The sequence below is a fragment of the Selaginella moellendorffii genome, unplaced genomic scaffold, assembly GCF_000143415.4.
Source record: "Selaginella moellendorffii unplaced genomic scaffold, v1.0 SELMOscaffold_58, whole genome shotgun sequence".
NCBI lineage: Eukaryota > Viridiplantae > Streptophyta > Lycopodiopsida > Selaginellales > Selaginellaceae > Selaginella > Selaginella moellendorffii.
Window position 1 is genome coordinate 744,121 of NW_003314319.1, and position 26,349 is coordinate 770,469.

Below are 26,349 nucleotides of genomic sequence, written 5' to 3' on the forward strand. Positions count from 1 at the left end.
TCTGACGCCGGTCCGAAACAACTGCCGACTGCCCAGCATAGTTAGTCGCAAGTAGCCCGGGGTAGCCAAGGAGTGCGAGGATCATGCACTTTTGATATGTCGGATTACGAATCAAGTAGAAGCACATCCCCCGGATGGGATTGCTTGGTCGTCGAGCCAGCGGAATAGCATAAGTTTTCTGGATGATACGGTTCATGTCCCTCCGCAGCTTCTGCCTCTCTGTGAGAAGAACTGCTCCAGAATTTTTTCCAAACTCGTTGATAAACACCCCGATGAAAACTCTGACGATATAAAATCCCCCGATACAGCAGAATGCCACGAAAAACAAGGCGTTGACAGGACTCGCGTTCCGAACAGGCTGGTGGTCTTCCCTAGTGATGTCCATGACAGGATACATGAAGTGCATCAGCCAGTTCTCGAAAGTGGAGCAGACGAACATACTGAGCAGGGCATTCTGAATGTTGTCGAAGTGGAAAACGTTATTAACCCAGGCTCGTGGAGCAAGGATGCCGATGTCATTAACATAGAGGCCGGTACAATATGCTCGGTGCGTGATTGTCGGGTCATTGCATTTCCAGAGAAGTTCCCCGAAACTGCTGCAGCCCGATGGTTCCAAATATCAGGAGAATTGAAAATGTGAAGAGAATAACCGACACAATTGCTGGAATAGTCCGAAAAAGATTTGATAATAATGACCTCAGTCCTGTAAACCGAACCACGAAACGAAATGGCCAAAGAGAAGTAAACGCACCGACGGTTGGTATGGAAGTTTCACCCTCAGCGTTATACTTCAGAAGAATAAGCGCATTGGTGACGAGAATAAACAAGTCCAAGATGTTGTACCAGTCACTCAGGTATGCGTCTGGCGCAAAAATAAGTCCCTGTGCAACGATCTTCATCAAACAGTCTAGCAAAAAGACCTGCTTCAAAACAATGTACAATGTCAGGCAAAATAAGATAAGCATGTGCTTACCACAAAGTTGATCTTATGCAGACTACAGATGAAATCGGGGACAATTATCGGCTCTCCATCATCTCCCATCTCAACTACGAGCCAAGTATTGATGACTATCCAAACTATCACAAACCACAAGTACGGTTTACTGCCGATGATCTTCCTAGACAGGATCCTTATCGTGTTGCCCTCTCCAAATAGAAGAAGCGACCCTTCTCGCAAGTACCACGGTCTCTGTATGGTTGTAAGAGTTCTCTCGAGCTCTTCGTACTCCGCAAGCTGGAAAGATTTCCTGTTGCTAGAGGCCCTGCTTAGATTTCTGCCAATTTTTGGACTGCTGAGAATCTTGTCGAGAGTTATCACGGCATCTTGAAGTGCGGTCCTTGAACCCCTCCTTTCACCGATATTAGAGAAAACCAGAAACCTGTAAAACTTGGGAAGAACGCCTGTGGCGCGACGGCGGTGCTTCAGAAAACTCTGCAGCTGGAACGACCGACGATGGGGCCTCTAAAGCGGATCCAGTAGTACCCCCATCAGACTTAGCAGCAGTTACTGCCGGGCGTTGACGACCCTGGGACCCCTTCTCTCTTGGCCCGGTCTTACGTGATCTTTGACGTTTAACATGCGAGTTGTCATCCGTCGCAAACCTTTCATTTCTTCTACCGCACCCACAACCCAGCTTCTGCTTCTTGTGAGTGCCTGACTTTGCATTCTCCTGATTAACTTCATGTGCTCCATCTGAAAGAAAATAGTTCTTAGATGCAGTTCTCATTTTTTACCTTACTCACCCGTTGGATTCGCTTCTTCTGGTTGTCAGTAAGCTCGTTTCTCTCGAGCAAGACAGCAATGATAAGATTCATAACGACGTAAACTGTCACGACGAAGTAAAAGACGTATAGAAACGGCGCCACTACGCTGCAAACACGAATGCGTCAATACTAGAGATACGTGAGTGGCTGCTTACTTGTATTGAACTCCAGGTCGCAGGGAATTCCACATTTGGTTTACCCAGGATTCAGCCATGGTTACTGTAAACCAGACGAGCATGGCTTCCAGTATGGAATCATGATTTCCTCGCGGATACTCTTCAGGAAAGCTGTAATACTGCCCACTGTACAATTCCATGCTGATGATAGAGATTACTATGATAACCAGAAGGAAAAAGAAAAAAACCCCCGCCAAAGAGCCAACACTTTCCATGCAAGTAGCCTGCATCACGTATTAAAATCAATCAAAGTGAATGCAGCAACTCACCACTACACTGGGATATTTTGCAACATACTTCTTCGAAGAGTAAAACCACCGCTTAATTCTTATGGATGTTAAATTTGGAAACGAATGAGAACTGAGTGCCACAATAGATGTCAAAAAAACTATCAAGTCCAAAGTATTCATTCTTGAAAATTTCAGGATCAGACCAGAAGACAACATGAAAACAAAGAACTCACCATCGTCAAGAAAATCGCCAGGACCGTATGCTAGAAAGCGCAGCAGAAGTTCCCCGCTGAAAGCAAAAAGCATTACTGCTTGCAACCCGTCTGCATACAAAATTTATCATGCTGAACGAATAGAAAGGAAGTCGTGAAATGAATACCGAGCGTATGCAGCAACCGTTTTGACATCCCATACTTGAGGGACGATAAGAGCACGACGTTAATGGTGACACTGAGAAGTACTCCCCACTGAAACTTGGGATGTTCGACGATGTCGCGGCTTTTTTCGGAAACTGTCAACGCTGCTTGAACTCCTAACGTCATACTTCGACTGAAAGACCTACTGGACCGCACTCTCATTGATCTGGCTTGAAGGGCAGTCCGCCGGGAGGTCCGTGTCCGATTTTATGCTCTCGCGACATTCTGCTGCACCTTTCTTGACCTGTCGAGTAAGCGGTTATACCATGGCATGTGCGAGTCGGCTTTGACGATATTGTCTTTCAGCACTTGTGCCATCATCGTTGCATCGTAAAAGGACACCGAGGTTCTACGGGCTTTCCTCAGCAAAGCCTGGATAATAACAGCTTAACTTAACCCAAATCAGTCGGTCATTAAAAACAAGTGTGCACCTGATGCTCTGATCGAACACGAAGAAATACACCACTGATACCGGCGATGAAAACGTTCGCCAGGAAATATGTACCCAGAACAGTTAACGTCATAAAGTAAGTATCTGTGGTGCAATGGCTTGTGTAAGCAATAAAAGAAACAATGTCAACGCCTTACTGGCTCGCTCCCCTTCAGCATCCTTCACATCATGCATGACGAGGCTCCATCCTTCCAAAGTTATCACCTGCAGAGTGACCACTTTGAAGTGTGCTAAGGCGATAAGATGCTATGAAGTGACACAAACCTGAAACATGGTAAGCAGCGAATACCAGAGATAATCAAAAGTTGTCGCTCCATGGTTGGGATTCTCGTATGTCTACAAACAAAGAGATGGATAAGGAATGAGCTTATAGAAAAAACTCACCATACAGTTCTGAAAGGTAGACATACGTAGCCGCCAGCAGCTTTTAGTCACAAAAGCGCATGGGATAAGCAAGTTGCTTGTCCGCTGTTCGAAAGCACCTGCCCAGGAGGATTTTGATTTCACGTGATAAGAACTATCGAGATTACCTTTGATTCAACGAGTTTTGCAAGAACTGCGTGCCGAGTAGAGAATAGAAAACCAACAGAAAAAACGTCGAAAGGATAACGTTTTGGAGAGGACCAACGCCCTTTTTCACGGCCGCCATGATGGTCTATTGTAAAGTGTTAACAATGCATAGATCAGAAATTTACAAACCATACTATGACATCGGCAAAAAATATGATGTGCTTCAACGCTAGCAGGCCCCGAAACATGCGGAACACGGCTATCCACGCGAAAAAATCATGTGCAGTTATGCACCTCCCAAAGAGCTGGTGAAACACTTACGACCATCAAATACAAAACCTCAACATTACCAGGAATCGAAAACAATGACAAAGTCGAGCCTATTGTATGGATTCCGCATGTAGCAGTGACGACCTCTGATAAAACCAAGAGCCAAAATTCGTAACACCATTTCAATCCTACAAACACAAGTGTGAGGGGAAACCTCGAAGAGGGAAACAACAATTACGTATAAAGCGCTGTGATGAGCCCGTCCAGGAAATCGATGTTGAAACTCCACACATGTGTCCATCGTTCATGCCTAGACCCCGCCATCGCTTGAAAGACAAGCACTGCCATACGGAGCATATGAGAAACACAAGAATATACTCGGCTCTCCTGCCACCATAGCAGGAAGGATGGTAAACTTCTATCCACGTACTGATTGTAGAGAAGCCTGAAATGTATAAGCGTGACGGGCTGTAGAAGCTCCAAATTCCAAGCTCCAGTCCCGACAGCACTCTGCCTCGCCTTTCTTCTTATATCTTAAACAGAACATAAGAACTCTCCAAAGTCGAAGGAAGTAAAGTTACCATGAGCCTCTTGATCGCAGTGTAAGCCCTCTTCCAGTTCTTGGTTGCCCGGGAATCGGGAATCGCTCGGGCCAGTTGATCCAGTGCGGCAATCAATGCGGCAGACGAAGACGATGACGCTGCTCGGTCACAATCCGGCGCTGCTTTGCTCAAGCCGTGAATCGGAGGCAGCCATGTCGGATGCGGAGCTATGAAATCGTGATCTTCTTGCGGGACGGGATCAGTGGAAGAAGTATTCGATCAATCACTAGCTAAGCTACATTATGCCTCTTTGTAGGACATCCCTGATGTAGAGGGAGATCTTCATAGCTTGCCACTCAAGCTTTCCCTAGGGCTTCGTGTGTAGATTAGATTACGCCATGTACCAAGATAGAGAAAGAATATCCATTTAATTGTCACTTTTAGTCAAAAAGCTTTTGGCCTCAGAAAGGAGAACAACGCTTTTAAAGAATTTTATCCACACTGGAGCACGGCGACAATGGAGTTAAACCCGCGACCGTTGCTAGTAGCTGTCAGGATTCGAACTCCCGATGGTTTGAACACTGGACTGGATTGATGGGCCTTCACGGCGGTGCGTGTGTGTGCCATGCCAGGAGAAGCGCATTGAGCAAGACCAAGATCGGCGCACTGATGTGGATTTGTTGGAGCGAATGCGAACAGTGAAGCCGGTGCCTGGAATCCGACCATGTTTGCTCTCGGGGTTTTTTATGAGGTGAGGATCGTGCCAGTAGTATTGAACAAGGTACCGCATTCTCGTCCAGGATCTTGCGAATGGTCATCTTTCGTTTCTTTTTGCCGCTTTTTCTAGAGTTCGTGGTGTTTCGTTACATGATGGATTACGGCAACGGGAGGTGGATCGAGAAATGAGGATCAATCGGAAGAACACGCTCGTGAGTAGAGTTGGAACGAAGAAGGCCAAGAACGCGGTAAGTTTTCTATTGTTTCTGTTGTTTCTTCGTTTCTTTTCTTACAACTTTTTCTCCAGCTGCAAAGGATGTCGAGAGCTGATTGATATGGGGACGCGCATTTTGATTCTGGAGGCCATGGAAGGCGAGGACACCACAAGAAGAAAAGCGCCGTACGGAGTTCCCCGCAAGACAGAGGCCCTGCAAAAAAATATGTACGGCGTGTTGTTCCTGATGCCAGGCCATGAACTGCTGGATGAGATGGTGAATGCCCTCTTGGATCCTGAAGCCCCTAGCAAGTGGGTTGGACTCTTTGGAATGGGAGGGTGTGAAAAGACCACCCTCGCAAGCCGCGCGCACAATGGCCGGAGGGTGCGGGAGCATTTCCATGACAACATTGTGTGGATCACTGTGAAGAAAGATGCTTCGGAGGACGATCTCAAGGCCCAGCTCCTCAACGCTCTTGAATGGGGTGAAAGGAAAGAGAGGGCCAGAGGAACCCTTGACGACATGAAGCACTTGGCACGCGATGTTGCTGCTGGTAACCGTGTCTTGCTGGTACTGGATGATGTCTGGGACTGAAGCTGGGCAAAGGAACTGGATTTTATAGCACGGCCATCCTCTGGCCGGATCCTGGTGACAACCAGAAAGGAAGGCATTTTGCGCAGCCTGGATGCAAAGGCATTTCCTGTGCATCAGCTATCAATGGACGAAAGCAAAAAGATGTTTTGGAAGTTTGCCTTCGGTGTGCATGATCCACAACCCAGTGACCCTGATGTTGTGGGATTTGCCGAGGAAATAGCTCAAAAATGTGAGGGACTTCCTCTAGCCCTGGAAGTGATTGGCAGTGCCATGGCTGTCCACAGAAGTGAAGGGCCACATGTGTGGGAAGAACGATATAAGAGGTTGCACTTGTCCAATGACCCAGACGTTGAGAAGCAGATGTTCAAGCGCTTGAAGTTCAGCTATGACGAGCTGGGAAACTATGAGGGTGAAAAGCTGCAAGAGTGCTTTCTTTATGTGGCCGCATTCCCAGAAGACGAGGAGATTGAGTTCACTGACTTGAGGAAATGTTGGATGGAGGTTGGGTCAGAACTCTCACCCACAGCGATTGTCAATGAACTGGAACGGAGATGCCTGGTCAAAGATAAATAAGTCTTGGGATGACGATGATCGTATAATCGTACACGATATGCTACGCAAACTGTGCATAAGAATCTTAAAAGGGAAGTACGGTCCACAGCAAGAGCACGAGAAGGGATGCCTGTTTGGATATGACTGGACAATTGGCATTCGGGATGCAACATTTGCTAAAGTCTCATTCATCTCAAAGAATGTTAGCAGCTTGCTATCCGATAATCATGTGCGTGATGTCTTACTTCTGGATAAATGTGAAGGACTTTCTAATGTGGATGACAGTTTTATCGATCACATACAAGGTGTCAAGGTATTGAGCTTGTGGTGATGCTCTAAGATGTGTTTTATTCCAGAGAGCATATCCAAGCTGAAAAACCTTCAAGTGCTTGACATTCAAGGAAATATCTAAAAGGTACTACCCAGTGGATGCCGACGAAGTGTAACATTGCATTATTGCCCCAGCTCTCCAACTTGGAAGAGCTGGGGCTGAACGTTAGTTCAAAAGAGGACTCGTCAGTTTTGGATTTGACTGGAATTTCACGTAAACTAAGACATTTAAATCTAGAGGTACAATGAAGGTGCCAGAAAGCATGGGGACACTGGAGCATTGAAACATTGGTTTTATGGGTAGACAGCATCGACTTTGCCAGTGTCGTTGGACGATGGCAACTTATCAACCTAACAACATGTGAAATTGATGTGGAGTCCGTCAGCAGAGCTCCCTTGAAGCTAATGTTTAAGAACTCAGGCTTTAACAGTTTTACATCAATGGGGTAGAAGACAGTGAAAATAGTGATGACAGCTTTGAATGGTTGCCCCACCGCCTAGAAACACTTGACATTGACTGCGGTGGTATCCACTTGTTCAACCTGGATGGATCATTCACAGTTCTTAGAGATCTGGGTCTTACTAATCTACACATTGCACAGTCAGAATTCAAGGATGATTTGGCTGCCAGTCTTCCAAATCTAGAGTGTTTGTTCTTTAATCTAGCTCCTGATATTGAATGGGAGCACTTGCCTCTCTTTGTGACACCAATCGCCTCGTAATTCTTTGGGCCTGATGATCATCGGGGGAATGAGTGGGAACCTACCTCATCGGAAAAACCAAAACAAGGTCCTGGAAGTAGGAAGAGGAAAGTGCAATGTGGGGAAACAAACAAGTGAGGATGCATGTGTAACTTCTCCATCAAAATGTTTGTGTTGTGTCTTCAAATGGATGTATTGTTGTATGGAACACGATGATGCTCAAGGAAGGATATGTCACGGGCCAGAACATGTTACAGCTCCTATCTCTGCCACTGTAGCTCCACGACTATCAAAGCAGAAGATCAAGTGGGTTGAAGAGCGTCTTTGGAGAGGCTTCAGTGCCGCACAGGTTTATAAGGAGCATCAACAAATTGTAGTTGCTACAGAAGCCCGGGATGCCTCTAAGTAGGGACGATTGCATGGTCTTTCGAGATGTGAAGAATATCTATGATAGAACTATCGGCGATATTTGGAAGCTGCACGAGGATGATAGTACTAGCGTGGATATGTAGACGGAGCAAAATCGTGAGAATGTGGTTTTTTATCAACGTCAGGTTGGAGAGGCAACTCTTATACTAATGATTCAGACACCAACGCAACACAAAACGTTGGGAACGAAACAGGACAGCTTCATAATTCCCAGTGGCCTCTGAAGGGGAAAACCGTCATGGCTTGCGATTCCCAGTGTCTAAGGTAACATGCATCAGGAGATGGCTTCAAGATTCACAGCAAGGGTTTCATTGTTCTTTTGGTGGCAGATCTTGCAGCGAGCGGACATCCTTTCGGCTCTAGCACTTGATTCCCAGTGTCTAGGGTAACCTGCATCAGGAGATGGCTTTACGATTCACAGCAAGGGTTCAGTCTTTTCATCTTTTGCAGTATTGTGGCTTCAGATCAGTTTCTAGGGCAACATGCAGCAGGAGATGGCTTCAAGATCACAAATTCAACAAGGGCTCCGTCTTTTGTCTCTTTGGACCGGCAACGGCATTTCTTTATCTACATCGCACATGTTGGGGGTGAGGAGCAGGTTTGTGAGGAATGAGAGCTGCGGGCAATCATGCTGATGCAGTATCTAGGGTTGATCTGGTTCTTCGATTTTGCTGGTTGGGGTTTGTGGGCACAAAAGGGATTCAGTTTGCACGGATTTTTCCACAGTTCAGCATCTTTCGACCGTAGTAATCTTCGACACATGATTCCACAGCCCTTAGGGTTTCTTCTCGAGCTTGGCAGTGTTTAGTGGAAATGCATCTCTGCATGGTGTTTTGGCAATCAGTATTCGGTTGGAGCATGGTACGTATGTACAGCACGGCTGAACTAGCATCGTACTTTGCTTTTGGAGAACTCACATCAACAATCAATGATCTCAAGATGAACTGGAGGAGTTCGGGATCACACCAAGGGTTTGTGAGAGTAGCTTATCAGGTACTTCTTGCTTGTTTTCTTTTCCCTAGACTAGAGCTTAGGTGGTTAAAACAAGCCTTGTGAATTGATGTAAGCATACACAAATTATATGCAAAATACATACTGGATAACTGTACTTTTTTTATTATATCAATTTAGGATCTTAGAACATTTTTTGTGGTGACTAAGTGTGGGCTATAAAATCCATGGGAAGGAATCTAAATGGCATAGGCAAGGAACACTAATGTGTTAGATGTTAAACCAATTTTATTTTCTTTTGTAAGTGAGGAAGGCAGAAAACTTTTCATTTGTGGGCCATAGGAAGGATTGTGATGCAAGTCTCATGGGAAGTTTTGTGGAGATAAACCTAGTTGACTTTGTTATTTAAAATCTGAGCTGGTTATTCACTCCAAGATTCAAAGAAAATGAAGTGTAGTAGGCTTGAATTTGATAATAAGAGTTGGGTATAGTGCTTTAGTAGGCTTGACTTTTACTGATTGATGGATGATAACAAAATGTATTAAAATGAATTTGATCAGTTACAAGAATATTCTACCAACTGCATGCCTGCTCCCTCTCTGTTAAATAGGGGCAAACTATTTTGATAAATTACAATAATTCAAAATAGAAGATATTACTCTTCTTATGTTCATGATTTGCTCTTCTCTCATACTATTTCCATCTGCAGCTGTAGAACTTTGCAATTACACCATTGAGTTTTATGATTTGTCAAGCGGCCTTCGTATCAGATGCAATGAACAGAGTGCTTCAGTCAAGCTCTCAAATCTCAATGGCAACTCTGCCCAAGTCACTGGCTTGAAAGGCTCTTTCTGTGGAGGGAATTCTGCAACAGTCATGGCACCTTGTTACTACTGCATTATCACTATAAACGTCTCCCCTCAAAGAATGGTTCCAGGCTTGGTGATGGTTTCTGGCGAAGGAATGTTGGAAAATGAGTACTTCTTCCGTTTTTCAAGTGAAGTGCTCACTAAGTGTCCCGGTTTCAACGTCGCTAGTGATTTTGCCATTGGCTTCAATCGGCAGTTTTTCCTCTTTCCAACAACATGCATGTACAATTCAAGATCAAATCTCCTGATGTGTCCTGGTTGCTCAGCTTCGGGGACAGTAAATAATTCTTTATCATATCCTTCACAAATTCAAACTAACATTTTTCAACTTTTTTTGGCTTATATTTCAACTTAGTGCTCGTATTCCATCAAGCTGGATGCCCAGACATTGTTCCTATGTGTCACAAGTTAGAAGATTGAGGTGTCAATCTACAACAATTACGATAGAAATGTTGGGTGGGGATCTGGGGAGTCTGCAGCTTATGTAGCATCTCACAGTGACTTTCAGCAAGGAATCACCGTCGTTGGGCGATGCGTGGATTTTTGTGCAGTCAGGGTTCAGATATATGATACAAGTTGCTCATATCAAGTGAATCGGGTGAATGTTATGGGTTCAAACAACATCTCTCGTACTTTCCAGGTTGGTGAAACCTTAAGCCCAAACCAAGTCATCTTCCAGAGGAACTATGCTTCAGTATACAGAACTCAGTGCAATCGGCCTAATCCATACCCCATCATGATTGGTGGAACAACTGTACTCGTTCCAAGGGCCTGTGAAACTAACTTTACTGCTACACCAACTAGAATCACATGTCTATGCTAAGGAAACTTAAGCATGGAAATAATAAAAATAATGGGGGGCCAGTCCTACGAAAACAGTCAGACCTGAATTTCAGTATAATGTTGAGTATTTAGGTCATCCTAGTGTGCCATGTGGAGTGGACACATCAGCTAGTTAAGAGTTGTGACCTTTTGTTCATTGCTGAATATACTTATTATAATGCATCAGAGACTTCTTCCAGAATTCCTACATGGTATCAGAGACTGAGTTTTGCTGATATTTAGAGAGCCCTATGGAGAAATAAGATGGTAGCGATCCAGATGAACCACCCGATGTGGTGGAAAGATGAAAGCATAAAGATGAAAGCATTCAGATGATGCTTTCAGCATGAGGAACAACTCAGATTCTGGCCTGGTGAGTGATTTGAGTTAACAGAGGATCTAGGCAATGGAGGATTCCCTTTTCTGGTAGATTGTTTGCATCCCATGTGCTAGAAGCCGAGAACGAGATGGTGCTGAGATTGCAATTGGTGGCAGGAGAGAAATGCCAGGGCCACGGAGTGCTCAGACTGGTCACACGGGGGAATGTCAGCCAAAGGAACAGTGACATCCAATTGGGTAGGAACCCATCAGGTGCCCTAATAGAAAGAGGGAGAGAGCAGCAATGAGAGATGAATTGCCCACAATCTGCAGAGCATAGATACAGTTTCTTGAAAGCTGCATGTCATAAGGATTTTCCCAGGCTCATGTCAGATGAGGATTTAGGCCCTCTTATGACATGAGTGTATCATGTGGAATGGACACATCAACAATCATGGTAATTAAGAGTTGTGACATTTCGTTAATTGCTGTATATACTTATTATAATGCAATGATGATCGAATTGTGACCCTTCATCTAGATTTCCAACAAATAAAACTTTGTGTGATGTTATGTTCTATCATTCAAAATGATAAAGCTTATTAAATTTGAATATTCATCGAATTTCTAGCAACTAAAACCAGAGTTAATGAACCATAATGAGGATAGATTGATTTTTGTTTTTGAAAATGCCGGACAATAAAACTAAAATCATTGACTTATAAATCTTAAACCCTAAACACTTAATTAATCCACTTTTAATTTGTTTAGCTTTTTCAGATTTTGCTTAATTTAAATAAACACATTTAAGCCTTAAAGCAGCTTTACATTAACCTTCTACCGATGAGATAATTAGACCCTGAGTGCAAAACAGCGGAACATTAGTATCATCAAACGGGTAAGTCTTTGCCCGAGGACAACACTCCTTGAACAGCAAACTGAACTGATTTGGATGGCATTTATCCTCCCAAGAACTCATCCTCGCAGCAAAACTCATCAGCGCCAAACGCTAAGCAAGGACTGTTGCAAGCAACTGGAGTTCCCCTCGAATTCCAAACCAGCAGCTCCGAAGGACACCGCGAATTCAAGTCGCAGCTGCAGCCACCACTGAGGCAAACCGGATTGCTGCTTGAAACTTTCACCGCCAAGTTGTAGCCTTCGACCAGAGAGACGCTGTACTCGTCGATGAAATCGCGATGGAGCTCGAACTCGACTGTGGTGGCCGGGGGCGAATAAGTGCTATTGCATCCGATTGCGTTTGAGCAATCTCCTGTTTCGCAGCAGCCTGTGCCTAGAACTGTGTCAAACTGACAATTGGGGCGTCCCCAGAACTTGCCTGACCATCCCGTCGAAGCATAAACGTCAAAGAGTTGCCATGAGTCTAGCTTTGATCCTCCCTTTCCCAGCTGCGGATGACCGGAGTTTGGTAACCACGCAGGCCAAACGGGGAATGGACATGCGTTCTAGAGACGAATCCTTGTTGCTTCGGTTGCTGGTAACGACGATTGAGTGAACACAGAAAACAGAAGCAGGGAGATGCTTACCACTTCCGAAGATCAAAAGCTGAAGAAGCTTGAAGCTTGAAGGCGATTTCATTGCTTCCGTAATGCCTCCTCTTCTGCAAAAGCTTTTGTACCAGGGGAAAGGAAAAGTAAAGCTGCTGATGCTGTCGTTCACTTGTAGCTAGAGTTGTCTCCACGTAAAGCACCTGAAACCACAAACACCTGAAACTTCAGTCACAAGCATTACCGTAGTTTAAAGGCTTCCAAATGCAAACTCCAGAATCCAAATGGCTTCCTTCCTCCCTCCTTCTGCCTTGACTAGCGTATGACGATGAAAAATTATAACTCTTCTTGTAGATCTTTGTCCAAGTTCTTTGCCGTTCGAAGTTCTTGTTTGCGATTCCTTTTCGTTACTGACTTCAGCCTGTTCTTGCAGGAGCTGCAGAAGGAGCCCGCTTCAAGGTTAGCCTTTACAACAACTGCCCTTACCCCATGGGTTTCCGCAACAGACGAGGTTGCTCTTTGTCCAGAAGGAACTCTGTTGAACGTTTCGCAGTCTTACACTCTGTATCCATCGACTCGTTGGTCGGGGAGTTTCTGGGGACGCACTGCACTGATTGCATCTTCAACATGACTTCCGGCCATGGAAGCTGCGAAACTGGGGACTGCAACGGAAGCTTTGGATGCCGGAAGCTCGGAACAAGTCCAATAACCATCGCCGAGTTTGCACCATATTCAACTTCCACGCTCAGATATCACGTCTCCCTTCTCAAAGGATTCAACGTTTCCATGGGATTCTCCACAGACAACACCACCACCATTCCCATCTGCAAATCCGTAGGCTGCCCCTGCGATGCCACACAGCGTTGTCCCGAAGCGCTGAACTTCAACGTGAAAAATCAGAAAATCGGCTGCTTCAGCCCCTGCGATCTTCTCAAAGATGACAGGTTCTGCTGCAGAGGCAACTTCACCGATGCAGCTTGCCAGGCTAATGAATACTCAGAGTATTTCCAGGATACCTGTAAGGACGCAGTTACATATCCCAACGATTTCAACAATACCAGGATCACTTGCAGTACGAGCTCGAGCTATATCATCACCTTCTGTCCGGACGAGACAATTCCAAGCCTTCGAGTGGCTGCAATATAACTGCTCAGGAACAAATTGTGTGTTGTATCTGGTGGTAAAATAAGTGGGAATACAGATTACTGTGAAAAACACAGTATCGTAAAAAGAAAATTCAGAGTAATCCTTAGAAAATAAGCAAGCCTGTAAAACGCGCACAGTTCAGATCAAAGATCAAGAGATTCAAGCAAACAGACCTTTCAGACTATCGTCAATTCAAAAACCGGAGTCACGGAAAATATGTCCATCAGAACCGCGCATTATCCAAAGCCTTCTATGGAAATGGGAAACAAAAAACAGCTTGAAAAATAAACAGTTTGGCATCTTTCGACCGTAGTAATCTCGACACATGATTCCACGGATTGTACTTCGCTTTTGGAGAACTCATATCAACCATCAATGATCTTGAGATGAACTGGAGGCGTTCGGGATCACACCTTGATGCTGTACTTGGGGGTTTGTGAGAAAGGCTTATCAGGTACTTCTCGCACTTGTTTTCCTTTTCCTCAGCAGCAATTCCCCCCTTCGGGCATCTTTATGACATCCTCCACGGTACGAACACGTTTGATTTATGCTCGTCGGAAGTGGTGCTCCAGTTTGGGTTTACCAAAGTGGCAGTGTGGTAGGATTTTTGGAGGGGTGTTGCAAGTTTAGTGAGCTCTGAACATGTGTCTTTGTACATGGAGATATTCGCTGTGGTGGTGCATGAAGTTGTTGAAGACTTGGCCACAGTTTTTTTGAGAAGTTTACAACAGTATCCTAGTATCCTGTCGAAGAGCGGTAAAGGTCTGAAGTAACTTAGCTAAAATCCATAGAATATCTCGTCACTGTTTCTACGAGTGCAGTGTATCATTTAATTTTTATGGAATTATACACACTTCACTTGAACAGCAAACTAAACTGATTTGGATGACATTTCTCCAGCCTGAAGAACTCATCCTCGCAGCAAAACTCATCAGTGCTGAACACCAAGCCAGGGCTGTTGCAAGCAACTGGAGTCCTCAGATCAAAGATCAAAGATCAAAAGATTCAAGAACCTTTCAGACTATCTTCATTTCAAAAAGTAACGGTCGTGAGCTGATCAAAAGCAGCGATTGGTGAGCAAGCCATATCCACTGGAAAAACACTTATACTTCGGAGGGATACCATTAGCGACTAGAGCTTCGGTGGTTAAAACAAGCCCTGTAATTCTGAATTGACGTAAGCATACACAAATTATATGCAAACTATATACTGGATAACTGTACTTTTTTAATCATATCAATTTGGGATCTTGGAACATTTTTTGAAGCCTAGTTGACTTTGTTATTTAAAATCTGAGCTGGTTATTCAGTCCAAGATTCAAAGAAAATGAAGTGTAGTAGGCTTGAATTTGATAATAGGAGTTGGGTATAGTGTTTTAGTAGGCTTGACTTTTACTGATTGATGGATGATAACAAAATGTATTAAAATGAATTAATAGATCAGTTGCGAGAAGATTCTGCCGGCTGCATGCCTGCTGCCTGCCTGCCCCCGTCTAAGTAAGTGGTTGCATAAAGAGACTGTTGTTGCCAACCGAGAAGTCATCACTCAAAGCTCAAAAACTTTCACTATCGTGCAGGAAGATGCAAAATGATTTCTTTGAGCCATCAGATCAAATGACTGATATAGAAGACGTGTGGTTGAGCTGTGATGAGAGTATCGTTCCATCGTCCATTGCATTGCTGCCAGGTTTGAAACGTCTTGGAATTTTTAGGCCAAGCATGATACTTAACGATGCACTGTGGTCCCACAATCACAGCCAGGGCGCACTTCCCAGGCTGGAAGGGGTAAACTGCCCGGAAGGAATGAAAATTCCACCTTGGCTTGAGGACCGCCCCAATCTCAAGAGACATAAGTCTTAATTTCCGAAGCATTTTGTTATACGAACGTCTGTAGTTTGACATATTTCTCCTCTAAATCAATATATACAAAACTGTGACTGCACCATTATTCTCCCACCAGGAGAGCTTCGCCTCTCACGTCCCTGGCAATCTCTACCACCTCGGGTTTGCTCCTTGTCGATTCCAATTCTTGCTGAGCTGCTACCTCGGTTTTGCTCACAGCAGCACCACCTTTGACGGCTCTTATCCTCGCCAGGAAACCTCTCACGAGAGCCTGCATTTTCGTCCCAGCGCCCTGGATGTACACGGCCTGGATCCGCTTCTCACACTTGATGCGCAGAGTGAGAGGCAACCCCTGCGTTAATCCGAGCCAAACGTAAGTATCACAAGCTTGGAATAGCAGCTACTTATAGTTGGTCCGATCTTATACAGCGTCAGTGTTTCCAGCAGCTCCTTGAAAGGGATTCCTTTGTTTGGAACTCGAAAACTCATCACCTCGTACTCTATTCTCATGTACCTGAGCAGAACAAAGAAAAAAACGAGTGAGAGACAAAGAGAGATTGGGAGGATTCCGCAAACACACGCCAAACCATTGGGTCGCGGACTTGTAGCGCCGGCCCAGCGGGTCACCGAGAGCGTTTACAAATCGTCGCAGCTTGTGCATGCCAATGTATCCCGTAGCACTGGACGATTGTAAAGTTAGTTCCACAAGGACTTGAACGTAAGTAAGTGGCTTACTTGGGATCGAATGGTTCTTGGCTCCAAAAGTTTCGATATGCTAACAGGTGCTCCGGCATAACCACCGAGGTTCTACGGGCTTTCCTCAGCAAAGCCTGGATAATAGCAGCTTAACTTAAGCCAAATCAGTCGGTCATTAAAAACAAGTGTGCACCTGATGCTCTGATCGAACACGAAGAAATACACCACTGATACCGGCGATGAAAACGTACGCCAGGAAATATGTACCCAGAACAATTAACGTCATAAAGTAAAAATCTGTGGTGCAATGGCTTGTGTAAGCAATAAAAGAAACAATGTCAACGCCTCACTGGCTCGCTCCCCTTCAGCATCCTTCACATCATGCATGACGAGGCTCCATCCTTCCAAAGTTATCACCTGCAGAGTGACCACTTTGAAGTGTGCTAAGGCGATAAGATGCTATGACGTGACACAAACCTGAAACATGGTAAGCAGCGAATACCAGAGATAATCAAAAGTTGTCGCTCCATGGTATGTCGACAAACAAAGAGATGGATAAGGAATGAGCTTATAGAAAAAACTCAGCATACAGTTCTGAAATGGTGGACATACGTAACCGCTGGCAGCTTTTTTGTCACAAAAGCGCATGGGATAAGCAAGTTGCTTGTCTGCTGTTCAAAAGCACCTGCCCAGGAAGATTTTGAGTTCACGTGATAAGAACTATCGAGATTACCTTTGATTCATCGAGTTTTGCAAGAACTGCGTGCCGAGTAGAGAATAGAAAACCAACAGAAAGAACGACAAAAGGATAACGTTTTGGAGAGGACCAACGCTCTTTTTCACGGCCGCTATGATGGCCTATTGTAAAGTGTTAACAATGCACAGATCAGCCAAAAGGAAATTTACAAACCATACTATGACATCGGCAAAAAATGTGACGTGCGTCAACGCTAGCAGGTCCCGAAACACGCGGAACACGGCTATCCGGGCGAAAAAATCATGTCCAGTTACACCTCGAGCAATGATATGTACCCTGCACCTCGCAAAGAGCTGGTGAAACACTTACGACCGTCAGATACAAAACCTCAACATTACCAGGAATCGAAAACAATGACAAAGTCGAGCCTATTGTACGGATTCCGCATGTAGCAGTGACGGCCTCTGATAAAACAAAGAGCCGAAATTCGTAAAACCATTTCAATCCTGCAAACACAAGTGTGAGGGGAAACCTCGAAGAGGAAACAACGATTACGTATAAAGCGCTGTGATGAGCCCGTCCAGGAAATCGATGTTGAAACTCCGGACGTGTGTCCACCGTTCGTGCCTAGACCCAGCCATCGGTTGAAAGACAAGCACTGCCATATGGGAGCATATAAGAAACACAAGAACATACTCGGCTCTCCTGCCACCAAAGCCTGTTAGAGGAAGGATGATAAACTTCTATCCACGTACTGATTGTAGAGAAGCCTGAAAATGTATAAGCGTGACGGGCTGTAGAGGCTCCAAATTCCAAGCGCAGTGCCCTCCATTCTTGCTCCAGTCCCGACAGCACTCCGCCTCGCCTTTCTTCTTATATTCTAGAAACAGAACATAAGGACTCTCCAAAGTCGAAAGAAGTAAAGTTACCATGAGCCTCTTGAACTCTTCCAGTTCTTGGTTGCCGGGGAATCGGGAATCGCTGGGGCCAGTTGATCCAGTGCGGCAATCAATGCAGCAGACGAAGATGATGACGCTGCTCGGTCGCGATCCGGCGCTGCTTTGCTCACGCCATGAATCGGAGGCAGCTGATCCTCCCATGTCGGATGCCGAGCTATGAAATCGTGATCTTCTTGCGGGACGGGATCACTAGAAGAAGTATTTCGAGGCGATCGATCAATCACTGCATCAACCCTCCGAGCGAGCGGCGGTGGGGAAACGATGAGGATGATCCAATCTTGATCGGCGGCATTCTAGTATTCCGAGAATCGAGGCGCTGCGCGCGTCTTGTTCCCGGCGCTGGCATCACATCGAAGGGTATTGTGGATATTTCGGAGCTGGTAGTCTCGATCCGGTTCGTGGCGCCCCAAATTTCCTGGCGTCTTCCGCGCGGCCGATGCATGACGACGGTGTAGCGGCATCGGGTGTCGACAAGAACGCTGCTGATCACTATTCCAGGTCTCGCGTTTTCATGTGTACAGGAGGATTGGACAGAATTGATGAGGAGATAGATCGCTCGCCGGTATGCTCAGCAGGCGCTATGATCCACCGTTACCAGTAAAACATCCTACTGGAACATCGCCAACGCGCAGATCAAGAAGGTTATGTATTCTCCTCTACAGGAAGAAGACTCGCAGCTTGTGCTTCCACCGCTTTGAGCAAGACCAAGATCGCCGCATCGATGTGGAGCGAATGCGAACAGTGAAGCCGGTGCCTGGACCGACCATGTTTGCTCTCGGGGTTTTTGATGAGGTGAAGATCTTGCCAGTAGTATTGAACAAGGTACCGCATTCTCGTCCAGGATCTTGCAAATGGTAATATTTCATTCCTTTTATGCTGCTTTTTCTTCACAGGTGTTCGTGGTGTTTCGTACATTATGGATTATCGCAACCAGAATGACACGGGGGTGGATTGATAAATGAGGATCGATCGGAAGAACACGCTTGTGAGTAGATTTGGGACGAAGGCTGGTAAGTTTTCTTCTATTGTTTCTTCTTTTTTTTTCTTACAACTTTTTCTCCAGCTGCAAAGAATGAGGGACGTCTCGAGCTGAGGATCTGGCAGCAGCCCTGAGAGTAAAACAAGAGCCTCAAGTGACCACTATTCCAAATCGTCAAGCAATTGCCTCTTTTTCAATTGGCTTGAGGGGAGAAAGATAGAGTGAAGGCAAGGACACGACTTGCAGATTGATGCTCGAAATATTGCCCCTTGTTTCCTTACAAGCTTTCTTTTGTGTATGGCAGCGTATGAAGCTCCAGATCCATATGCTATCTGGGGATAACCATGAGACGGCCCAGAGCGTCCAGAGCAATGTAAGCTTCTATTTCCATCTTCGAGGTGTCACTGAATAATCTCCATTACAGTTGGGAGGAGTTACTGTAGACTCCGGTCTTCTCCCAAGTCAGAATCATCCAAGAGCTGAAAGAAAACCTCGGTGTGGCGGGAATGATAGGCGACGGGATAAACGACGCCCTGGCTTTAGCAGCGGCGGACGTAGGATTTGCCATGGGTCTAGCCGGATCAGCAGTGGCAGTGGAGACATCGGACGTTTTCCTCATGACTGACGATCTCCGGAAGCTGAGCATGGTGGTGAGTCTGGGAAGGAGAGTCCACACCAAAGTTATACAGAACGTTGTCATCTCGGTGGGCCTCAAAGTCGCGATACTGGCATTCTCGTTCGCTGGCTATGGCTACCTGTGGATGGCGGTCCTGGTCGACGTCGGGGCGTGCTTGCTGGTGATCTCAAACAGTACGCTTTTACTCCGAGGGACAGGGAAGAAGAGATCATCAGGCCACCACCATCACCAGGGAAAGAATTGCAAGGATCACGACCATGATCACGACGGTGGTAAGCAGTGCTCCAAGGACGACGATCACGCCAGAAGAACACAGTGCTCTGATCACGAGCATGGTGCTGAGAAGCACCAGCACCATCGCCATCCCAGCCACGACCATGGTCACAACCATAGTCACGACCATCACCACCACCAGGATCGAGGTCACTCACACTGCAAGAAGCACGCTTGTGGCAAAGGCACACGCTCAATTTAAACGCTGAGAATATTTGTCGTTGGTTTAGGCTCTGTAACACGTGGCAGGCGTAAACTCCGCCATTGTGGGTTTAGGTTGGAGCAGGGGGCGATGGCGAGGGCGGCGGCGTTCTCGCGGAGGATTCTTGATTGTTTTGAGTGATCTGGGGACTCGCATTTTGATTCTGGAGGCCATGGAAGGCGATGACACGACTTGCCGATCACTGCTGCGGGAGCTCCAGGTAAGCCTCGGCTCCTCGCGAATTATTGCCTCTGAAGTTTCTCACGATCGCGGTGGATCGCCCGCGCGCAGAGTATCTGGGAGGAGACGGGGGAGAGCGACGAGGAGAGGGACAGAATGCTGCTCCAGCTGGAGCAAGAATGCCTGGATGTGTACCGGCGGAAGGTGGGCTCGGCTGCACCAGCTGCTGGCAGATTCCGAGTCGGAGCTCGCGTCGCTCCTGTCGCTCCTGGGTGATCGCCCTTGCATGGTACACGTTGTTTGATCCATCTCACAGTGCTTTTCCAATGCCCGTTGTTCTTCCTTTCAGTTAGAGAAGAGGTCGGGCACTACTCTGCGAGAGCAGCTCTTGTCCGTCTCACCTCAGTTAGAATGCTTGCGTCTGAGGAAAGAGGAGCGGCTGAAGCAATTTGAGGACGTGCAATGCCAGATACAAAGGCTCTCTCAGGAGATATCGCCAGGGGCATTGCAAGAGGCCGAGAATGGAGCTTTTTCTTGGAAAGGTTTGTTGCTGAGAAAGCTGTATGAGTACCATTGCCAGGTTCAAGAGCTTCAGGATGTAAAGGTTGGTTTGTATTGGCACGGTTGGCATTCTTTTTTCTTACAAGTGACATTTCCAGAGTACCCGGCTCCACAAATTCTCAGAGCTTCTCGAGGTTCTGCAGGGATATTGCGTCCTGTTGGGGGCAGACTACACCGAGGCTGTCAAGGAAGTGCATCCGAGCCTTTGTGATCCAGGCCAGAGCAGAAGTATTAGCGATGAGACGCTAGAGAACTTAGTCAAGACGATCGGGAGTCAGGTATAAATTTATTCTGTGTGCATTTCCTGGCTGATGTTTCGTGTGCACAGGGATAGTGGACTTGTCAGAACTACTTGCTACAATCGAAAGTAGTATCGCCGAGGAGAAGGAAGAATCACTCGGCAGACAAGATATAATGGAATGAATGGAACGGTGGATTAGTGCGTGTGAAGAAGAAAGCTGGCTTGAAGAATACAATAAGGTATGAGCGTTATGCTATTTCACTTATTCATTTTCGATTGTAGGATGAAAGCCGCTTCAATGCAACCAGAGGAGCACATTTGAATCTAAAACGTGCAGAAAGAGCTCGTGACATCGTGGCCAAACTCCCCAGTGCGTTGCTATTTCTTTTCTCAGTTTTCACAACCTTTTTGCAGATCTTCTTGAATTATTGAAGTCCAAAATGCGGTCTTGGGAGGACGAAAGAGGCAGGCCCTTCTTATATAACGGGGTACGTAAGTGATTTTCGTAGACGCTTCTGAAAGTGCTTTGCAGATTTCTCTACTGGCAATTCTAGAAGAATATAGCTTGCTACGACGAGAGAAAGAAGAAGAAAAGCGCCGACTGAGGGTAACTCTGCAGTTTAGTGCCTGTTAAGACGTTAACTGGCTAAATGCAGGAGGAGAAGAGAATGCAGGAGCAACTGCAAACTGAGCAGGAACTGCTCTACGGCACAAAGCCGTCCAAAAAGGGACAGGTGGGACTTCGCGTGAGTGGAAACAATGCAAACCGACGACTTTCGATAGTCCCTGAGCTCTTACCCGCACCGAAGGCTAGCAATCAAAAGGTTAACCGGGTGAAACGCTACTCTCCGATGATGAATTACGTTGCCTTGCCTAAGGATCCCGAAGGTTCTTCGATTGGATCAGCTCCGGATTCTCCTGTTGCAGCATGAAGGTCAGGTTTTTGTTAGAATGATGTGATGATTCGTGCGTGATGTTTTGCCTGTGGTGGCCAGAGCGGTTTTGAAAATTAGGACGATAAGCGTTTATACTGTAAGTAGAGTTTGTTTCTTTTCTATCAAGGGTAATCGCGTATCCTTTTTCCAGTGCTCCGTGTTTTGTGTATTGGGAAAGCGTAGGAGCGTGTGCTATTTGTTCAAAGCTTTGATTGGTGTAAAGCATCGAACTAATTGTTTCGTGTTAAGTTTCATTCAAGGTACATACAAGTCTTGGTTTGCTTACACTTGGAACTTTAAATTCTTCGCGCAGCTTCTGCTGTCGAGAATTGACGCAGACAAGTTCCACACAGGCTATGCTCTCAAATGATTCAAAGGCTCGCAAGATTGACATGCTATGTACCAGAGAGCCGAAACAACGGTTTTAAAAGGACTCCATTCCTATTATGGAGTGCATAAGCTCCTAGCACGATCTCCTGTCGCAGATCGAAAGTCACGGGCACGAGCTGAATGTGGACATTGCGAAGCTGGACAAGGGGGCGACCAGCATTCAGGCCGTGCTTAACAAGTTTAGTTCCGCTACTCTGATGGAGCCGAGGAGTGTCTTGATCTTGTCACAAAATGGAACGACAAGGCGCAAGCACTGCTGGGATCACATTAAGCATATACACTTGAGAGCTTTAACAGTACAGCTAAATGATCTATGGATGTTTCACAGGGAGAAGCGTTGTGACAAGATCTCGGAGCTGATACACAGCTACGAGGACGATCTCCTTCCGAAAATTGAAAGGTACGAGCGAGAAGAGTTGAGAGTGATACAGCCGAGCACTAGCTTCGCCGTACGGAGTTCCCCGCAAGACACAGGCCTAACAACAAAATATGTACCCCGTATTGTTCCTGAGGCCATGTTTGGGGGCCATGAGCAACTGCTGGATGAGGTGGTGAATGCCCTCTTGGATCCTGAAGCCCGTAGCAAATGGGTTGGACTGTTGGGAATGGGAGGGTGTGGAAAGACCACCCTCGCAAGCTGCGTGCACAATGATTGGAGGCAGCATTTCCATGACAACATTGTGTGGATCACTGTGAAGAAAGATGCTTCGGAGGACGATCTCAAGGCCCAGCTCCTCAACGCTCTTGAATGGGGTGAAATGAAAGAGAGGATTTTATAGCAGGGCCATCCTCTGGCCGGATCCTGGTGACAACCAGAAAGGAAGGCATTTTGCATCCGGATGCAAAGGCATTTGCTGTGCATGAGCTATCAATGGACGAAAGCAAAAAGATGTTTTGGAAGTTTGCCTTCGGTGTGCATGATCCACAACCCAGTGACCCTGATGTTGTGGGATTTGCCAAGAAAATAGCTCGAAAATGTAAGGGACTTCCAGTGATTGGCAGTCAGAGGTGAAGGGCCACATGTGTGGGAAGAACGATATAAGAGGTTGCACTTGTCCAATGACCCAGACGTTGAGAAGCAGATGTTCAAGCGCTTGAAGTTCAGCTATGACGAGCTGGGAAACTATGAGGGTGAAAAGCTGCAAGAGTGCTTTCTCTATGTGGCTGCATTCCCACACAAATTAATTGAATTTAGTTCCTTGAGCAAATGTTGGATGAAGGTTGGCTCAGAACTCTCACCCACAGCGATTGTCAATGAACTGGAACGGAGATGCCTGGTCAAGATAGATAAGTCTTGGGGGTATGAAGAAGCTCCTGGTTATATAATCGTACACGATATGCTACACAAACTGTGCATAAGAATCTTAAAAGGGAAGTACGGTCCACAGCAAGAGCACGAGAAGGGATGCCTGTTTGGATATGAGTGGACAAGTGGCATTCAGGATGCAACATTTGCTAAAGTTTCATTCATCTCAAAGAATGTTGGCAGCTTTCTATCCGATAATCATGTGCGAGATGTTATACTTATGGATGAATGTATAGGACTTTCTAATGTGGATGACAGTCTTATCAATCACATACAAGGTGTCAAGGTATTGAGCTTGTGGCGATGCTCTAGGATCCATTTTATTCCAGAGAGCCTTTCCAAGCTGAAAAACCTTCAAGTGCTTGACATTCGAGGAACAAAAGTGAGTCAGATGCGCTTTTCAGCCTGACATCACTGAAATATCTAAAATCTACTTAATGGACGCCCATAAAGTGTAACATTGCATTACTGCCCCAGCTCTCCAACTTGGAAGAGCTGGAGCCGAGCCTTGATTCAAAAGAGGAGTCATCAGTTGTGGATTTGACTAGAATTTCACGTAAACTAAAACTTCTAGATCTAAGAATGACACATGGTACAATGAAGGTGCCAGAAAGCATGGGGACACTGGCGCACATTGAAACATTGGTTTTACATGCAAACAACATTGACTTTGCCAGTTTCGTTGGGTTATGGCAACTTGTCAACCTAACAAAATGTCTAATTCGTGTGAGAACCGTCAGCAGAGCTACTTGGAAACAAATGTTTATGAAATCAATCAAGCTTCAACATTTTTCCATCGTTGGGGTAGAAGACAGTGAAAGTAGTGATGACAGCTTCGAATGGTTGCAATTACGATATTTAGACATCCGTGATATCATAAACCTATCTTTGTTGCCCCACGGCCTAGAAACATTTTTTAATTAAATGCAATCGTATCCACTTCTTCAACCTGGATGGATCATTCCCAAGTCTTGAAAGGCTGTGGCTTACTAATCTACGCATTGCACAGTCAAAATTCAAGGATGATTTGGCTGCCAGTCTTCCAAATCTGAAAGAGTTGCACTTTTGGCTAGCTCCTGATATTGAATGGGAGCAATTGCCTCTCTTCACGAGAGCCGGCATTTTCGTCGCAGCGCCCTGGATGTACACGGCCTGGATCCGCTTCTCACGCTTGATGCGCAGAGTGAGAGGCAACCCCTGCGTTAATCCGAGCCAAGCGTAAGTATCAAAAGGTTGGAATAGCAGCTCCTTACAGTTGGTCCGATCTTATACAGCGTCAGCGTTCCAGCAGCTCCTTGAAAGGGATTCCTTTGTTTGGAACTCGAAAACTCATCACCTCGTACTCTATTCTCACGTACCTGAGCAGAACAAAGAAGAAAACGAGATTGGGAGGACTCCACAAACACACGCCAAACCATTGGGTTGCGGACTTGTAGCGCCGGCCCAGCGGGTCACCGAGGGCGTTTACAAATCGTCGCAGCTTGTGCATGCCAATGTATCCCGTAGCACTGGACGATTGTAAAGTTAGTTCCACAAGGACTTGAACGTAAGTAAGTGGCTTACTTGGGATCGAATGGTTCTTGGCTCCACAAGTTTCGATATGCTAACAGGTGCTCTGGCATAACCATAGAGTTCTCGTTCAAAAGGCCGAAGGTTACAGCATCCAGTATCACAGCCACGAACAAGTTCATGAATATGTGACTCCTGACCAAGACCAAGAAGGTGAAGAAGATAGTCCCGCCCTCTGGATAGCCACAATCATCGCCGAGTAGTGTTTTACCGTTGGTGCAGGCGGGTGCATCAATTGTGGTATCCATCATAACGCAAGACCAGTTAATGAAAGCGTTGACGAAAGTGTGAAAGTTGACAGACGGGCCAATGCAGGTCCCTTCCTTCATTGCACTGAAGAATTGGAAAGCCATCCCTGCAAACATATACATGAAAATTGCGAGAAGAACGAGTATCTCAGCTACAGTTGGCAAACAGATGAACATTGTTCGCATAATAACCCGCGCTCTCACTACATGAGGAATGATGCAAAAAACTTGAGCAATGTAGGCAGTGCGGCCGACATAGCCCCTCACCGTTCCCTTCTTTCCCAAGAGACCAATGGCGGCCATTATGGAGAGTCCAAACGTCATCTGCCGTGCAACCTCGTTCTTATAGACCTTCCACTGGAGAAAGGAAAAACCAGGTGGTCAAACAAAAAACAATCGAGAAAAAGATGAATGAGGTACCTCGTCGCCAAGGAACTTCATCACGGATTCGAGCAGGAAATATGTTGTAATCTCACAGTGAGCCATCTGACGCCGGTCCGAAACAACTGCCGACTGCCCAGCATAGTTAGTCGCAAGTAGCCCAGAGTAGCCAAGGAGTGCGAGGATCATGCACTTTTGATATGTGGGATTGCGAATCAAGTAGAAGCACATCCCCCGGATGGGATTGCTTGGTCGTCGAGCCAGCGGAATAGCATAATTTTTCTGGATGATACAGTTCATGTCCCTCCACAGCTTCTGCCTCTCTGTGAGAAGAACTGCTCCAGAATTTTTTTCAAACTCGTTGATAAACACCCCGATGAAAACTGACGATATAAAATCCCCCGATACAGCAGAATGCCACGAAAAACAAGGCGTTGACAGGACTTGCGTTCCGAACAGGCTGGTCTTCCCTAGTGATGTCCATGACAGGATACATGAAGTGCGTCAGCCAGTTGTCGAAAGTGGAGCAGGCGAACATACTGAGGAGGGCATTCTGGATGTCGTCGAAGTGGAAAACGTTATTAACCCAGGCTCGCGGAGCAAGGATGCCGATGTCATTAACATAGAGGCCGGTACAATATGCTCGGTGCGTGATTGTCGGGTCATTGCATTATTATATTTCACAGGTAATTCGATAATAATGACCTCAGTCCTGTAAACCGAACCACGAAACGAAATGACCGAAG

General features: G+C 46.0%; 6 protein-coding genes and 2 pseudogenes across 6 annotated transcripts in view; 3 read left to right on the top strand and 5 right to left on the bottom strand.

Moving 5' to 3' along the window:
* Positions 1-1,413: 1,413 nt before the first annotated feature.
* On the bottom strand, positions 1,414-2,712 carry LOC112351170 (sodium channel protein type 11 subunit alpha-like). Its single transcript, XM_024688525.1, has 5 exons — positions 2,550-2,712; positions 2,210-2,493; positions 1,920-2,164; positions 1,744-1,870; positions 1,414-1,693 (listed from the first exon to the last, which is right to left on the bottom strand). The coding sequence occupies exons 1-5, from the start codon at positions 2,710-2,712 to the stop codon at positions 1,505-1,507; spliced, it is 1,008 nt and encodes a 335-aa protein (XP_024544293.1). The 3' UTR covers positions 1,414-1,504.
* Positions 2,671-3,627, bottom strand: LOC112351141 (voltage-dependent calcium channel type A subunit alpha-1-like). The gene is made up of 6 exons (XM_024688469.1): positions 3,568-3,627; positions 3,422-3,519; positions 3,302-3,373; positions 3,175-3,241; positions 3,018-3,121; positions 2,671-2,958 (listed from the first exon to the last, which is right to left on the bottom strand). Exons 2-6 carry the CDS (start codon positions 3,443-3,445, stop codon positions 2,794-2,796), a joined length of 432 nt encoding a protein of 143 aa, XP_024544237.1. The 5' UTR covers positions 3,446-3,519; positions 3,568-3,627; the 3' UTR covers positions 2,671-2,793.
* Positions 3,628-3,823: 196 nt separating this feature from the next.
* LOC112351144 lies at positions 3,824-4,786 on the bottom strand. The gene is made up of 5 exons (XM_024688474.1): positions 4,399-4,786; positions 4,248-4,340; positions 4,056-4,158; positions 3,898-4,005; positions 3,824-3,852 (listed from the first exon to the last, which is right to left on the bottom strand). Exons 1-5 carry the CDS (start codon positions 4,399-4,401, stop codon positions 3,824-3,826), a joined length of 336 nt encoding a protein of 111 aa, XP_024544242.1. The 5' UTR covers positions 4,402-4,786.
* A 751-nt stretch (positions 4,787-5,537) lies between these two features.
* LOC112351171 (probable disease resistance protein At1g15890) lies at positions 5,538-7,461 on the top strand. The gene is made up of 2 exons (XM_024688526.1): positions 5,538-5,861; positions 5,898-7,461. Exons 1-2 carry the CDS (start codon positions 5,538-5,540, stop codon positions 6,456-6,458), a joined length of 885 nt encoding a protein of 294 aa, XP_024544294.1. The 3' UTR covers positions 6,459-7,461.
* Positions 7,462-11,816: 4,355 nt separating this feature from the next.
* On the bottom strand, positions 11,817-13,075 carry LOC9655048 (annotated as a pseudogene).
* A 4,144-nt stretch (positions 13,076-17,219) lies between these two features.
* Positions 17,220-26,349, bottom strand: part of LOC112351140 — a 69,385-nt gene continuing 60,255 nt past the window's right edge. The window contains exon 4 of the transcript XR_002994017.1: positions 17,220-17,248. The gene's annotated coding sequence lies outside the window, so the exon portion shown is untranslated. The remainder of the gene's footprint in view (positions 17,249-26,349) is intronic.
* The window catches only part of LOC9655049, a 49,830-nt pseudogene continuing 43,343 nt past the window's right edge, over positions 19,863-26,349 (top strand).
* LOC112351172 (probable disease resistance protein At1g61300) lies at positions 22,882-24,627 on the top strand. The gene is made up of 2 exons (XM_024688528.1): positions 22,882-23,787; positions 24,415-24,627. The coding sequence occupies exons 1-2, from the start codon at positions 23,182-23,184 to the stop codon at positions 24,625-24,627; spliced, it is 819 nt and encodes a 272-aa protein (XP_024544296.1). The 5' UTR covers positions 22,882-23,181.